Source organism: Lissotriton vulgaris, chromosome 5 (assembly GCF_964263255.1).
Source record: "Lissotriton vulgaris chromosome 5, aLisVul1.2, whole genome shotgun sequence".
NCBI lineage: Eukaryota > Metazoa > Chordata > Amphibia > Caudata > Salamandridae > Lissotriton > Lissotriton vulgaris.
Genome location: NC_141693.1, coordinates 1,338,063,373 through 1,338,079,323, shown reverse-complemented (window position 1 = coordinate 1,338,079,323; position 15,951 = coordinate 1,338,063,373). Strand labels below are relative to the sequence as shown.

The 15,951-nt window shown below is 50.2% G+C and overlaps 1 protein-coding gene across 1 annotated transcript in view; it reads left to right on the top strand.

Moving 5' to 3' along the window:
* Nucleotides 1-15,951, top strand: part of LOC147712569 (FYVE, RhoGEF and PH domain-containing protein 2-like) — a 497,527-nt gene that overhangs the window by 245,540 nt on the left and 236,036 nt on the right. Inside the window, exon 9 of the mRNA XM_086923272.1 lies at nucleotides 7,289-7,381. Within this exon, the coding sequence (XP_086779398.1) occupies nucleotides 7,289-7,381 (93 nt within the window). The remainder of the gene's footprint in view (nucleotides 1-7,288; nucleotides 7,382-15,951) is intronic.

Sequence of the window (15,951 nt, the reverse complement as noted above, 5' to 3'; positions counted from 1 at the left end):
TACCGGTTCTTCCCATCAAACAAAGCACTTGACCTTGAGGCTTTCCATGATGTCCTCAGCTCCACTGTCCTGATGCCCGCTGACAATCAACTGCTACAAGCATGTTATAAGGATGCTTATGTATTTAGGGCACTAGACTCACTTCCTAGATATGTCTGTGCTCCCAAAAGTTTTTTTAGAGCCCACAGTCTCTGCATCCTGCTACTGATTCTATCTTTCTGGCAGGCCTGTGCACTTTTTAGGCATGAAATCTCCGGACAGGTGCTCTGCATGATTTTGTTTGTTGCTTACTGTTAGCTCTGGGGGTCTCTAGTTGGCAATGGTGTTCGCCTTTGTCCAAATAGGGACCCCCTTTTTTTTTTTTTACTTAATTTTTCATTATGCAAAGAAAGATATAAACAGTCCCCCCCCAATTGTGGCATCATACAGAACCGTTGCATACATGACGACAACCTCATTAAGGCACATTAGGGGCATAAACACCGCTAATCTTCAGTCAGGCCTTTGGGCTTGTAAAGGTAACCTTACAGTATGATCAGTTCATGGCAACCGTGAGTTGAGGCAGCGGTCGAGCGCACCAAGACAATCCGGATCTAACCGTCCCCAATACCCTCCCCCTCCCCGTCAGTTCCCGACCCCTCCGAGGTGAACAGTTCTGAGCTATTCCCCTCGGAGTCACTCAAGGTCAAACCAGCAGCGCACATCACTCTCCATGCCAACAGGTCTTCCTGCAATCTCCAGTCTCTACGCCTACATTGCATATGAGTCTCTTCCACCAACGACCACTCCAGGACATCCCGCAGCCATGCAGAAATCTCGGGGGCCCTCCGCCCCATCCAGGTAATGGCTACTCTGTGCCGGGCCAGAACCAACATAAGCTGTAATAGTTTATAGGGGACCTTCCTCCTCCTAGGCCGGGGAACCAGAGCCAGCAAACAGTGGAGCGGTGTCATGGTTATGCTAAGGCCGGTAGCGGCGGCTATCATCCCACCACCCCCGTCCAAAAGTCCCGCACCAGGGCACACTCCCAGGCCAAGTAGAGAAACCCTGCTCCCTCAGCACCGCACCTAGGGCAAGTGTCATCCCTGTCTGGTGAAATGCGCTGTAAAGAGACCGGTGTTAAGTATGTGCGGTGCATAAAATTAAAGTGTGTGAGCTTAAACTGTGCATTACAAGAGAACTTACGTGTGAGACCCCCTATACGCCTGCGCTGCCCGGCATCCAGTGTCTCACCCAGATCTGTCTCCCAGGCACTCCACACAGGCTGGACAGGTGGTTCCGAGTCCTGACTGAGTGCGGAGTAAAGCAAGGAAATCAAACTACGTCCCCTACCACAGGTGAGGCCAAATAGGGACCATTACTTCTAAGTCAGCATAAGAGGATTAAACTCCTTAATAACCCCTGCTGACCCCCTTGGTAGCTTGGCACGAGCAGACAGGCTTATCTCAGAGGCAGTGTGTTAAGCATCTGTGAATATACACAGTAATACAGTGAAAACACTACAGATGGACTCAACTCAGGTTTTATAAAAATAAGTATTCTTTATATAGACTTGAACACAAGACCACAAATGACACAAATCCACAATACTACACTTAAGATTACTTAAAAGATTATTAAAGTTTCTTAGTTCAAGTTGCTGATAAATGTGACAAAGTTCTCAACAAAGTACCTGGATGCGTAACACAAAGTAAACAAAAGGCTCGCAAAAGGGAAGATGTGTCGGTTCCGTGATCCGGGGGAACAGTTGCATCCTGCCTCAATGCTTGCGCAGAGTAGGGGACTCGCCGTGAGCCTTACTGGTGTGGAGGTGATGCGTAGATTCTCGGCCTGCGGGCCCGTTGCGGTGCGCAAGATGACACCTTGATGTGATGCGATGATCCTGTTGCGATATGAGAGGATGGCGCCCTTGATGCGGCGACGCGATGACGCCCTGGCAGCCTTGCGACGACTCTGTACTTTGGAGACGCGACAGGCCCTGTGGCACGCTTCTCCGGTAAAGCGATGACGACTCTCACGCTTTTCCGGTTATGCGACAGCAGGCAGCTACGATGAACACACGCTTCCAGGGAGATGCGGCGAAGGCTCACTTCTCTGGCATTGCGATGATTTCAGCTGCAGCGGCGACACGCTTCTTCTCGATGCGTCGCGCTTCCAGCTCCCAGCGGCACGCAAGTGACTGGACTCAGAATTCCCAGCAAGGAAATTCAGGAGGGAGCTGGAGGTGAAGTCTTTTGTCCCTGGGACTTCAGCAGGCGGAATGCACAGTTCAAGCCCTTGGAGAATATTCTGTAGATGAAAGTCCTTACAAAGTTCCTTCTCCTTTCCCTTGGCAATGAAGCAACCACTGTAGGCAAACCCAGCAAACAGCACACTGGCAGAGGGGCAGTCCAAACTCCTGCAACTTCCTTGGTACTTCTCCTTGGCAGAAAGGTTTCTTGTTTCAGAAGTGATCTAATTTCTTGGGATCAGGTTCCCAATATCTATACCCCAAAATTCTTTGTTCTCTGAAGGCAGAGAGGCCTCTGCCTAGTCCAAACCAGTCCCTGAGCACTTTGTTTACATGACTCTCTTCTTCCTTTCACTGTGCAGGTCAGAGACATCAGCCGCCCCACAGAAGGTGGAGCCAGCACAGAGGAGGGAAGATACAGCTCTGGAGCACTCTGTTGACATGATTCCTCCTCTCCTTTCACAGTGCAGGGCAGAGACATCAGACAAGCCACAGAGGGTGGGGCCAGCATTGTAGAGGGAAGGTACAGCCCTATTCAGGTCCCAGGTGCAACTCCTCCCTCCCATCTAGATGCAGATCTCTCTATTCACCACCGGGCTGCCCCAGCCTGTCTCCTGGAATCCCCCAGCCCTGTCACTCACAAACCCAGACAAGGCATACACAACCCAGCAGAGGTAGGCCTGGATAGTTAGGGAAAAAAATACCTACTTTCTAAAAGTGGTATTTTCTAACACAGTATATTAAAACCAACTTTACTAAAAGATGTATTCTATTATTCTGAGTTCAGGCATACTAAAATCGAATTTCTACCATGTTCCCTGAGTCAGTTAGGATTATAAGAATGTAATAATCTAACTCCCCATTCTGACCTATGAGAACAGGTAGCCTTCAATAGTGAAAAACAAAAATGGCTGTAATTCACTATTAGAACATGCTATACACATCAGAGCATGTCCTAATACTTACAATGCACCCTGCCCTTGGGCCTACCATAGGGATGTCTAATATGAAGCAAAGGGAAGGTTTAGGGACTGGCAAGTGGGTGCACTTGGGCAAGTCGACATGGCAGTGCTAGACTGCACACAGGCCTTGCAATGGCAGGCCTGAGACACACTTTACAAGCTACTTCTGTGGGTGGCACAACCAGTGCTGCAAGCCCACCAGCAGCATTTGATTTACAAGCCCTGGGCATACATGGTGCACTGTATTAGGGGCTGACAGATAAATAAAATAACCCAATCATGGAATAACCAATTAGTACATCAATTTAACATAGGGAGCACTTGCACTGTGGCACTGATTAGCAGTAGCACATTGCCCAAAGCATAAAACCAGCAAAAACATATCAAAACAGAGGAGGCAATCTGTCAAAAATGGAAGGGAGACTCACGCCAATGATGCCAGGTCTAACACTTACCAACTGAATGCTATACTCTGATGGGTGAAAGGAGTTCTGCCCAAAGGGGTACTCCTTTTGACATTAGTGAATATCACCCTCATGATCAGGACATCACCCCACTCGGAGCTATTAGCAGCATTAAGTCAGTATTAGGTTACAGGCCCTTTTACCTGAACTGTAATGATGAGACTTCCATGGAAAATCTGTGAAAACTGCCATAAACGTCTAATATACACCACTGAGGACACCTCTTGGTCGTTATCAGATCTTGAATATCAACTGTAAAAGTGACATTCAATGCAAACAAGGTAGAGTTCAACCTCATCAACAACAGCATGCCCCAGCATCCCACAATCAGAGACTTTTAGAATAGTCTACAGCTATTGGATTTCTCAAGCACCCTGGCCTCCATCAATGGGGAGTCAATGGGCTCCTCCATCGATATCTGTCTTTCATTCAGTGACCAAATGACAACAAAATCCAGCTAACCTGCCTTGGGTGAAACCATTCCTCTCAGCTCAGTCCTACCACTCCACAGTACATCCTCTACCACACTGACCTGAGTAGCACTCGGCTGTGTAACCCTGTGGCTCTGGCCAGAGCTATTAGATCTGTCTGCTAACTGAAAATTCAAGTCAACCCTATTGCCTTTGCCAATGCTCGTTTAGAATGTTGTTTTTTATAACTAATTGATTCATTGCATTTCTCACTTCTCACTGGTGCTAGGGTTGCCACCGACCACGAGGCTTCCTGTGACATTTCTCACTCCAACTGCCCCTCAGCACTGTGTAGTGCTGGGCTCTGCGGGTTGATAAGAGTGCCTTGCAGAAGGTGCTAGTGAGCCTGAGTAGTCTGCCGGGTGGTGGATGTTAGATTTCCTCGTAGCTCAGAGATGCTGGGCTCTGAGGGTTCGAAAGAGTGCCTTACAAAAGGTCTGAGTGAGGGAGCCTGTGTAGTCTGCGGGGTGGTGGATGTTAGATTTCCTCGTAGCTCAGAGATGCTTGGCTCTCCGGGTTGGTAAGAGTGCCGTACAGAAGGTCCGAGTGAGGGAGCCTGAGTAGTCTGCGGGGAAGTGGATGTTAGATTTCCTCATAGCTCAGAGATGCTTGGCTCTGCGGGTTGGTAAGTTGGCCTTACAGAAGTTCCGAGTGAGCCTGTGTAGTCTACGGGGTGGTGGATGTTAGATTTCCTCTTGACTCCGGGATGATGGGCTCTGCAGGTTGGTAAGAGTGCCTTACAGAAGTTCCGAGGGAGCCTGTGTAGTCTGTCCTGCAGTGGTGGCATTTAGCAAGTGTCTCGTGGTCATGGATATCGTTGGCTGAAGTGAATGGCTTATAAGAAAGCCTCATTAGCGTTTCATTGCTTTATAGTTTGGACAGAAGTTCAGAGGGAGCCTGTGTAGTCTGCGGGGTGGTGGATGTCAGATTTCATCGTAGCTCAGAGATGCTGGGCTCTGAGGGTTGGTAAGAGTGCCGTACAGAAGGTCCGAGTGAGTGAGCCTGTGTAGTCTGCGGGGTGGAGGATGTTAGATTTCCTCATAGCTCAGAGATGCTTGGCTCTGCGGGTTGGTAAGAGTGCCTTACAGAAGGTCCGAGTGAATGAGCCTAAGTAGTCTGCGGGGTGGTGGATGTTAGATTTCCTCTTAGCTCAGAGATGCTTGGCTCTGCGGGTTGGTAAGTTGGCCTTACAGAAGTTCCGAGTGAGCCTGTGTAGTCTACGGGGTGGTGGATGTTAGATTTCCTCTTGACTCCGGGATGATGGGCTCTGCAGGTTGGTAAGAGTGCCTTACAGAAGTTCCGAGGGAGCCTGTGTAGTCTGTCCTGCAGTGGTGGCATTTAGCAAGTGTCTCGTGGTCATGGATATCGTTGGCTGAAGTGAATGGCTTATAAGAAAGCCTCATTAGCGTTTCATTGCTTTATAGTTTGGACAGAAGTTCAGAGGGAGCCTGTGTAGTCTGCGGGGTGGTGGATGTCAGATTTCATCGTAGCTCAGAGATGCTGGGCTCTGAGGGTTGGTAAGAGTGCCGTACAGAAGGTCCGAGTGAGTGAGCCTGTGTAGTCTGCGGGGTGGAGGATGTTAGATTTCCTCATAGCTCAGAGATGCTTGGCTCTGCGGGTTGGTAAGAGTGCCTTACAGAAGGTCCGAGTGAATGAGCCTGAGTAGTCTGCGGGGTGGTGGATGTTAGATTTCCTCTTAGCTCAGAGATGCTTGGCTCTGCGGGTTGGTAAGTTGGCCTTACAGAAGTTCCAAGGGAGCCTGTGTAGTCTGCGGGTGGTGGATGTTAGATTTCCTCGTAGCTCAGAGATGCTGGGCTCTGAGGGTTCGAAAGAGTGCCTTACAAAAGGTCTGAGTGAGGGAGCCTGTGTAGTCTGCGGGGTGGTGGATGTTAGATTTCCTCGTAGCTCAGAGATGCTTGGCTCTCCGGGTTGGTAAGAGTGCCGTACAGAAGGTCCGAGTGAGGGAGCCTGAGTAGTCTGCGGGGTGGTGGATGTTAGATTTCCTCGTAGCTCAGAGATGCTTGGCTCTCCGGGTTGGTAAGAGTGCCGTACAGAAGGTCCGAGTGAATGAGCCTGTGTAGTCTGCGGGGAAGTGGATGTTAGATTTCCTCATAGCTCAGAGATGCTTGGCTCTGCGGGTTGGTAAGTTGGCCTTACAGAAGTTCCGAGTGAGCCTGTGTAGTCTACGGGGTGGTGGATGTTAGATTTCCTCTTGACTCCGGGATGATGGGCTCTGCAGGTTGGTAAGAGTGCCTTACAGAAGTTCCGAGGGAGCCTGTGTAGTCTGTCCTGCAGTGGTGGCATTTAGCAAGTGTCTCGTGGTCATGGGATATCGTTGGCTGAAGTGAATGGCTTATAAGAAAGCCTCATTAGCGTTTCATTGCTTTATAGTTTGGACAGAAGTTCAGAGGGAGCCTGTGTAGTCTGCGGGGTGGTGGATGTCAGATTTCATCGTAGCTCAGAGATGCTGGGCTCTGAGGGTTGGTAAGAGTGCCGTACAGAAGGTCCGAGTGAGTGAGCCTGTGTAGTCTGCGGGGTGGAGGATGTTAGATTTCCTCATAGCTCAGAGATGCTTGGCTCTGCGGGTTGGTAAGAGTGCCTTACAGAAGGTCCGAGTGAATGAGCCTGAGTAGTCTGCGGGGTGGTGGATGTTAGATTTCCTCTTAGCTCAGAGATGCTTGGCTCTGCGGGTTGGTAAGTTGGCCTTACAGAAGTTCCAAGGGAGCCTGTGTAGTCTGCGGGGTGGAGGATGTTAGATTTCCTTGTAGCTCAGAGATGCTGGGCTCAGTGGGTTGGTAAGTTGGCCTTACAGAAAGTCCGAGTGAGCCTGTGTAGTCTACGGGGTGGTGGATGTTAGATTTCCTCTTGACTCCGGGATGATGGGCTCTGCAGGTTGGTAAGAGTGTCTTACAGAAGTTCCGAGGGAGCCTGTGTAGTCTGTCCTGCAGTGGTGGCATTTAGCAAGTGTCTCGTGGTCATGGATATCGTTGGCTGAAGTGAATGGCTTATAAGAAAGCCTCATTAGCGTTTCATTGCTTTATAGTTTGGAGACCTCTTGTAAGCCATCTTAAGGCAGATCTTGGTCCAGTAGAGCGTTAGTAATTGAGGTGTCCCTTGCTTGTGTCATAGTGCCCTCACTAAAACACCCTACTTTCCCTGCAGTTTAACAACATGCTGCTGTACTGCGTGCCCAAGGTCATCCAGGTCGGCTCCGAATACCAAGTGCGGCTGAAAATGGATGTGAACGGAATGAAGGTAAGCACTGAAAAAAGCCTCTATAACACCTATTCCAAACCTGAAAACTTTTAGGATCGTCTTTAGGAGCTGTAAACCATAACATCTAAGTAGCAAAAAATCCAAATAATTTATGCTTAATTAGCGAAAAAAATATGTGTATATAAGTCCATGGCCCAAACGGTTTTAGGAGTTTGCCGTAGGTGCTGCCTAGTCCGGGTGCCCACTCATAAACATTTGTCTTCTACCACCCTACATTCCTGCCACTTAATCTCACTCTGGCAGGTTCTTTCCTAGCCCTGCTTTCCCCCTTTGTCGCTGTTTTCCTATCTTCCTCCTACTCTACCCTTTTCTCTCTCTTGCTCTGGGTGAGTCTGATGATTACAAATAGTGCTGGTGCCAAAACATAAGTGCCAGTGCCCGCTACTTGCTCCCACCAGGTTCTGTAATATTTTACATACATTTATTTGTCTATAATCTGGAACTTGTGTACATTTCAGTCAAAGGGATGGAATATAGGTTTTTGCCCAATGTAGCACTTTATTTGCTTGAGCAGAATGAACAGCTATAGGGGTCTTACCAAAGCTACAAAAATGTCACCATCAGGTGTCGACTAATGTTAAAATCTTGCTTTACATCTCGACTATTGTATTTCTTTCCCAATGGTTCAGCATTCAAACATTGAAAGGATCAGTTCTTTTTTTAAAGTTTTAAACAGAGAATTTTATTTTGGAAGAATTGCAACCAAGTACAAACATTCAAATAAAGTATCAAAATATGGAATAACAATAAGTAAGTTAACATCATATTATAGAAAAAGGGTACATAATAAAAGTCAGTAAGATTGCATATAGAAGGGGGCGCTAGAGGGGGCAGAGCAAGATGGCCGCACTGTAGTGCAGCTCCGCCGGCCGGCCCAATTATCCTCTAACTATCCTGCTCCCTAACAGGCATCTGCACCCCAAACTGTGAGACGGCACTGGTGACATCACCGTGCTGCAGCACGAAGCTGGAAAACTGGATCAGGCGAGGTATATAAGCTACTTCTGGCCACTTGACTGTCAGACTAGAACCTGAAGCTCTGGGCCCCCTCCTAAAATGGCGCAGCCGAAATCAGAGTAAGCAGAGACATAGGCGCAAAAGGAGAATCGGTCGCCACACCGTTTTATTTCTATATCGGACCGCGTTTCATACAATTGCTGCAGTAGCGGAGTTCACCCGAGTCTGTGCTGCATGTGCGAGATGTGTGCCCGAAGTGGGGGGGGGGTTTGTGTGCTCACGTTTTACATGGAGTGAGTAGAATTGCTCGAGGGAAGGTTCATTTGTGTTTAGAGCGCATTAGGGGCCCGATGTAGGTAAACGCGATTTTCCGATTTCAAAATACCGAGGCGGGCCGAATCGGTATTCTGAAATCGGAAAACGAGATGTAGGAAAAAAATACCGAATGAATACCGATTCGGTCGGCATCGGTAATGAGATTCGGTACGTTCCGATTCTGCTCGGTCCGAATCGGAAATTACCGAATCGGCCAACAACGAATCGGAAATCACCGAATCGGCTACCACCGAATCGGATATTCCCGATTCGGCGAATACCGATTCGGTAAAAGCCGATTCGGTAAAATCCGATTCGGCAATCATAGACCCATGGCGAAAAAGCCCATAGGAATGCATTGAATGAACCGATTCGGCTTTTACCGAATCGGATAATACCGAATCGGATTTTACCGATTCGGATATTACCGAATCGGATTTTACCGATTCGGATATTACCGAATCGGTAAAAGCCGATTCGGCAATAGGCGATTCAGCCAATGAGGTGGCTCCCCCTCCCCCACCCAAACAGGGAGTGGCAACCCTGGCAGGTGCAGCTAATTAAGAAGTTTCTAGAAGTTTCTGGAAAGCCTGCCTGAGCCCAACACACACAGTTAGCAGCAGTGGGAGAAGGAGGTTGCAAACTGAACAGGAGAAAATGGCAGATCAGGCAGGAAGCCAGAAGTCCTCCCAAAAGAGGAAGCCCAAGTTCACCACCACCGAACTTCAGGTGCTGGTTGAGGAGGTGGTGAGGGTGCACCGCCAGCTGTTTGGCAAGCTGTCCCTCAACGTGCCAGACAGCACCAAGAGGAGAATGTGGGCCGACATCGCCCAGAAGGTCAATGCTGCCCCCAGGTCCATTGAGGAACTGAAGAAAAGGTTTTACGACCTCCGCAGCCTCACGAAGAGGAAGCTGGCGGACATTCAAAGGCAGGCTGGACACACCGGAGGAGGCCAGAACCCGGCGCCACCCCTCACCGAGCTGGAGGAAATTGTCTCCAGCACCATCGAGAGGGAGAGCATCGTAGGAATCGGGACCCTGGACAGCTCTGCGAGAGCCACAGCTACAGGTAAGAAGCATGCGCATCATGACACACCCTACCAGACACCTCCCCATTAGACACAATGCATAGGCAAACACCAGCACTGTACTGTCACCAACATACAAGAGACAAGCATCATGGTACATGTAGTCAGCAGAAGTTAGCCAAATATGTCAGTGCAGAATCACAAGACAGGAAACAGTGTGACACGGTGTAAGGAGATGCAAGGACATGTGGAATGCCATAATTGTACTGACTGTAATACATCGGCACTCAGTTTACAAATGCTTCTTTGTACCTAGGGGCACCATCAGGCGGCACAACTGTGACAGCAGAGGGAGCAGCAACGTCCAACACTGCAGTCGCAGGGCCGAGCACCAGCCAGGCTGGCCAGGAGGAGGAGGAGGAGGATGAGGAAGGAGACACCCCAGGGCTAGGAATGGAGGGAGTCCTGGTGATTGATTTCCAAGCAGCGCACTCCCCAGTACTGTCCAGCACACCCCCCTTGCAATTCTCACCAGAAAACTCCCCTACAAGGCAGACCATTCCGCCTACACCAGCTCCTGCCACAATCGTGGCCTTGCCACCTGTCCAACCAGTCCTGGGAGCAGGGGCTCAGGGACCGGCCAGCACCACACCCCCACCAGTGGCACCCCAGCCCACTCAGCAGGCCGGAAGCAGCAGTGCCCGACGCCGTGCCACCACCACCACCACTGCTGCACCAGCACGGGAGGGCAGTGTGTTCCTGGGCCTGGAGGGACAGATGGTTAAAATCCAGCGCCAACAGGCCAGATCCACCATGGCCTGCCAACGCCAGCTCCTGCAGCACAACATGCAGATGGGGGAGTTGGTGAAGGGTTTCCAGGCTGTTGTGGACAGCAACAAGGAGGTGGCAGCAGGGTTAGGCAGGCTGACCACTGCCATCACCCACTCATCTGCCCGACAGGAGGAGCATGAGGTTGCGCGCAGGGGGGGATGCCCGGGTGCTCAACCGGGCCATGGCCCGCCTTGCAGCGGCGACCGCACAACTGTGCCATCGCAGCTCCAATCAAGAGTCTGTGCTCAGTCAGCATACGGCTGAGCTGACTAGGGGGATGGCCAGGATCACCACGGCCATGGAGGCCATGATAATATCAAACACCGCCTCCAATCCTGCCCTGGACCTGGGTGATGCTGGAGACAGCAGCAGCCGCAGCAGCCCAGCCAGCGCTGCATCAGAGCCACGGAGGAGCACCAGGCGATCCGCTGATGCTGCTGGGCATTCGGAGGGGGCCGAGGGACACCCCAGTGGGTCTGGAAAGCGGGCCAAAAAATAGCCTGGCAAGGGGGGATGAGCAAACCAGAACCCTGGACTTTATTTGAGTTTACAATCTCCATTTTTTGATGCACATCAGTGCTGTAACTGTGGTGCATCACTATTAAAAATTTATTTTTTGCAAGCAACATTTAGCTGTCTTTGCATCTGTACTCAGTCAGAAATAGTTCTCAGTGATCTCCTCACGTCTGTATCTGCCATCACTTGGCGTACACACCCCAGCTGGCTGTGTCAGTGGCACAGCTTCGTCGTCGTCATAGTCCTCGTAGTCAGACAACTCCACCTCAGTGCCCTTCTTGACCGCAAGGTTGTGTAACATTGCACATACAGCTATGATCTTGCAGCAGGTGATGGGGGTATACTGCCTTGCACCTCCACTCTTGTGCAGGCATCTGAATCTACTTTTCCAGATGCCAAAGGTCCGTTCAACAACATTCCTGGTGCGTATGTGGGCCCGGTTATACCTCCTTTGGCTGGGTGTGGAGGGGTTGAGGTAGGGGGTGAGTATGAATGAGCGGAGGGCATATGCACTGTCGCCTGGAAGAGAAAGGGGTCACATTAGACACATGCATACATGTATTACACCTACCTACTATGTGTTATGGGGGTCTGATGATGTGGCTCACCTAGGAGGTATCCTTCTCCAAAATCGCCAGCCATCAGCCGTGCATATATGCCGCTCTGTTGGAATATATAGGAGTCATGGGTACTTCCTGGAAATTTTGCTACCAGGTCTGTGATGGTGCACTTGGCATTGCAGATCACCTGCACGTTGATGGTGTGTGTAGATTTCCGATTGCGGTATATGTATTCGGTGTCCGCTGGTGGGCAAATCGGAATATGCGTGCCATCTATGCAACCGATGATTTGGGGAAATTGTGCCATCTGGTAGAAGTCAGCTTTGGTTTGTAGCAGTTCTGCGTGGGTTGCAGGGAATGAGATGTATTGGTCCATCCTGTCTATCATGGCGTCAAGGAATATGTGGAAGAACCTTGACAGGCTGCTCTGGCTCACCCCTCCTGCTGCTGCTACTCCACTTTGATAGCTGCCAGACGCTACCAGGTGTAGGCTGCATAGCACCTGGACGTGCGCAGGGATGGCGTGTGCCCTTGGGGTGTGGTGGTCCAAGTATGGCTTAAGGTCCCTGATGAGCTCAAGTATGGTGTCAGAGTCCAGCCTGTATCTCTGTAGGATCTCAGCCTCAGTGAGCATGAACAGGGTTATCCTCTGTCTGTAGACCTGTTCATTTCTTAGCCATTCCCTCTGTCCTTCCTGCTGTAGCCGTAGCCGCCTCGCAATGACATAGAAAGCTGCCATCCTGCAAGTTGCAATGCATTTTGGGACTGTTTATATGGGTTGGAGTTGGTTACCACCTGATTGCAATCCATGGTAAATACCGAGTGAATTCTACCGATTTTGAGCCGAATTCGGTGTTTCTGTGCCTCCCTACATCTCCCCAACTGTCGGAATCGGGGAATTTCCCGATCGGAGATTCATACGAATCGGCATGTTTTCCGATTCGGCTCATGTCCGATTCGGTATTTTTTCCGATTCGGTACATGGACCGAATCGGTGATTTTCCGATTCGGTGTCACTAACGAATCGGTTCTTGGACCGATTCGGTGATTTTCCGATTCGGTGTCACTAACGATTCGGTAGTAGGACCGAATCGGTGATTTTCCGATTCGGTGTCACTAACGAATCGGTTCTTGGCCCGAATCGGTGATTTTCCGATTCGGTGTCACTAACGAATCGGTACATGGACCGATTCGGTCTTTGTAACCGATTCGGTGTTTTTCCGATTCGTTACATATCCGATTTTCGGTATGTACGTATCGGATTCTTTCCCATTCGGTACTCATTCCGAATCGGTTTTCTATCCGATTCGTTCTGTTTTTGGTTCCCTACATCTCGATGGCTGTTTACCGATCGGTAAGGGCCAAAAATCGGTATTTTCGGCCGATACCGATCGGTAAAGCCCTACCTACATCGGGCCCTAGGTGCTTCTGGTGGTTGAGAGGTTTCGTAGTGCACGCTGGGGGTATGGACATGCAGTGCAGTCACCGAGGCACGAGCTAGCTCACATGAAGGAGGTCCACGAGGCTGTAATTGGGGGGGTGGGGGGGGGCGGGAAGGGACGGGGGGGGGGGGAGGGGCGCTCCGGCGCCTGGGGACCGCTGTAACATGCTTGTGGCAGGGGGAACGAATTTGGAGCTGCCCACTGCGGCAGGGTTTAGAGCATACGGAACATAATCACTGTAGGAGAAGCACCCGGTCCGGCTTGGGGGGGGGTATACTGGGACTTAGTGAATTGGCAAAGTGTTTGCAACCTTTCCGAACAGGGCTGAATTCTTCGCGCCTTGGCAATGTTGGTTGCACCAGGATTCGTGGGCCAAATTTGGTTTTAACCCTATATCGAGCTCATTTGCTTCAAAATAATGGTTGTGATATTGTAAATGTTTCCTAAGTCGCCTTCAGGTGCAGGCTAGAGATTTACAGCGATGGTGAGTTAGATAAGTGAAAATTCTGAGGTATATCTGAATTAAAAAGCTTCATCCTGGGCCTTTCTTCATAATCTCTTACTACTGTACCGGGGCATCGGAATGTTGACACAGGAGTAGACCGGATATTTTGGAAGATGTGACCATGTATCTGCAGCTTGGAGAAATCTTCACTGGCTGCAAGTTGAGGACAGGGTTCTCTTTAGCTTCCTCTGTGTAGGTCTCGAGCTATTATGAGGTGCTGAAAAATCGGAGCAACGGCTCTTTTTTAAAACACATAGATCCTCAACCACTCACTTTGTGCCTAGTGCAAGCTCCACTTCTCCACTCCACATCTTGAGGAAGACCGCATGGGAGCCCTTTCTTGTCGACGTAACCCCAAAGCTTTGCAGTCTTCTTCAGGATCAGACTGGCATTTTATTCTACCCGCCATTTCCCCAGTGGGCTGGACCCACTGGAGGCTGGTTTTGAGACCCCGGAGCCGGTGCCTCTGCCCCTTTCCCTAGGTCCCAGACATTAATTACAGGGGGCTTCAAGAGGGGGAGAGAGATGGGGAGAAGGATAGAGCGAGGATGGATAGGGAAATAGGATAGGATGATATGAGGATGAAAAGAGAGGTATAGTGAAGAGAAGAGGTATGGGGCTGGTTTGAGCTTTTGCCAGGGCTGCTTTTCATTCTCCAGTCCATCCATGGTCATCTTCCTTGTGATCTGAGGGAAATCACGGTTTATCTTGGTTTCCACAAGGCGTTCAAAACGTCTCTGCTTATGTTGCAGGATGCTGTGAATGTGCGCGGAGCAGGGCTTGTATTTCTCCCTCAGTGCCATGGAGCCTCTTAGGAGCGATGGGACCAAAAACTACAACAAATATAATACAACATAAAATTATAGTTTTTGGGTTACAAGGATGAACTTGATTCAAGGCGTAGGGTCAAAAAAGGCCACATGGGAAGCATTGATCACCCACAAACTCGAAACGTTGTTGTAATTGCAAGTTGAGCCAGTGGTTTCTGTTTACTCCTTCCTTCCTGCTAGTCATGTAATTTGAATGGATTTTGTCGGACTCTAAATGTGTGAAGAATGTTTTGGAACAAGGAAGCTGGGTAAGTTTCTAGCGAGTTTCAAGGATGGGTGTGGTGATTACTATGTAAGCCGCTGCTGACGAGGGCTTGAGTGGGGGGTGTGTCTGGTGGTGATTGGGAATCATTTGCAAAGTTTGGGAGCATGGAATAGTGAGGTAGCAGGTACAGGAGGCGTATTGAGCTGAATTTTATGGTGAGTTGCTGTCCAGGATTATGCAGGGGCGGCGGGCATGGTCTTTGGGAGCGGGTGGGGGTTCCCACTTCAGCGGGCCACCGGGAGTCATTCCGCAGGGAGGTGTTGTTCGAAAATATCAGTACTCCTGTTCTGTCTGTTACGTTTGCGGCACTTGTTCTGTTTACAATAGGCGACGCTGGTCATGCACAAGGGAAATTTGGCCTTCATGGTCAATGGATTTTCACATGAGGAAAAGATGAGATGGGTGTCAATTGCGTAGGGGATGATGTTCAGTCCATGGGTGCTGGCAATTTTGGCCAGGGGGGCATGTAGGCGTTGAACAAAGTGGGGTGGTGTGTTGATCCTTGATGGACACTAAAGGTGATGTTCTTGGGTTCCATGTTGGGATCGTTTGAGGGCGTGCTCTGGGATTCACATCTGATGGATAGTATAAGTGGGCCATTAACATTGTGTATAGACAGAGCGATATCCCCGAAGGGAAGGCAGAAATGCTTACGTTTCATAAGGAAGGTGCAGGTACACAGAAGCTTATCTGTCTTTCCGGATTGGCTCATATAGTCAGAGGCTTAGCTAATGAACTATAACTAAGTATTTATCATGGTCTCAGTAAATGTACTTAAATGGCATCGGACTAGGGTCCATCCGATGTACTTGAGGTGTCGGTCTAGGTGCAGGTTTGGGGGGCTCGAGCGGGCGTTACGGGCATAAAGCGTGATCAGGGGCAGCGCCTCGGTTGGGCCGCGGGCGTTTCAAGTCGTGTGTGGGTGAGGGGTAGGTTCTTTGCAGTGGGTTTTTTCCTGGCGGACTGGTTCTGGGGGTGACGCACTGTGTGGAGGACTTTTCCCTGGGCACCAGAGAGGAGGCACGGTCCCATGTCGGTGTGGTCATTCTCCGTAGTGAGCTCGACTCCGTGGTCAGGGAGCACGCCCGCCGGAGGACAGGGTCATTTCAAGTCGTGTGTGGGTGAGAGGTAGGTTCTTTGCAGTGGGTTTTTTCCTGGCGGCCTGGCTCTGGGGGTGACGCACCGTGTGGAGGACTTTTCCCTGGGCACCGGAGAGGAGGCACGGTCCCATGTCGGTGTGGTCATTCTCCGTAGTGAGCTCGACTCCGTGGTCAGGGAGCACGCCCGCCGGAGGACAGGG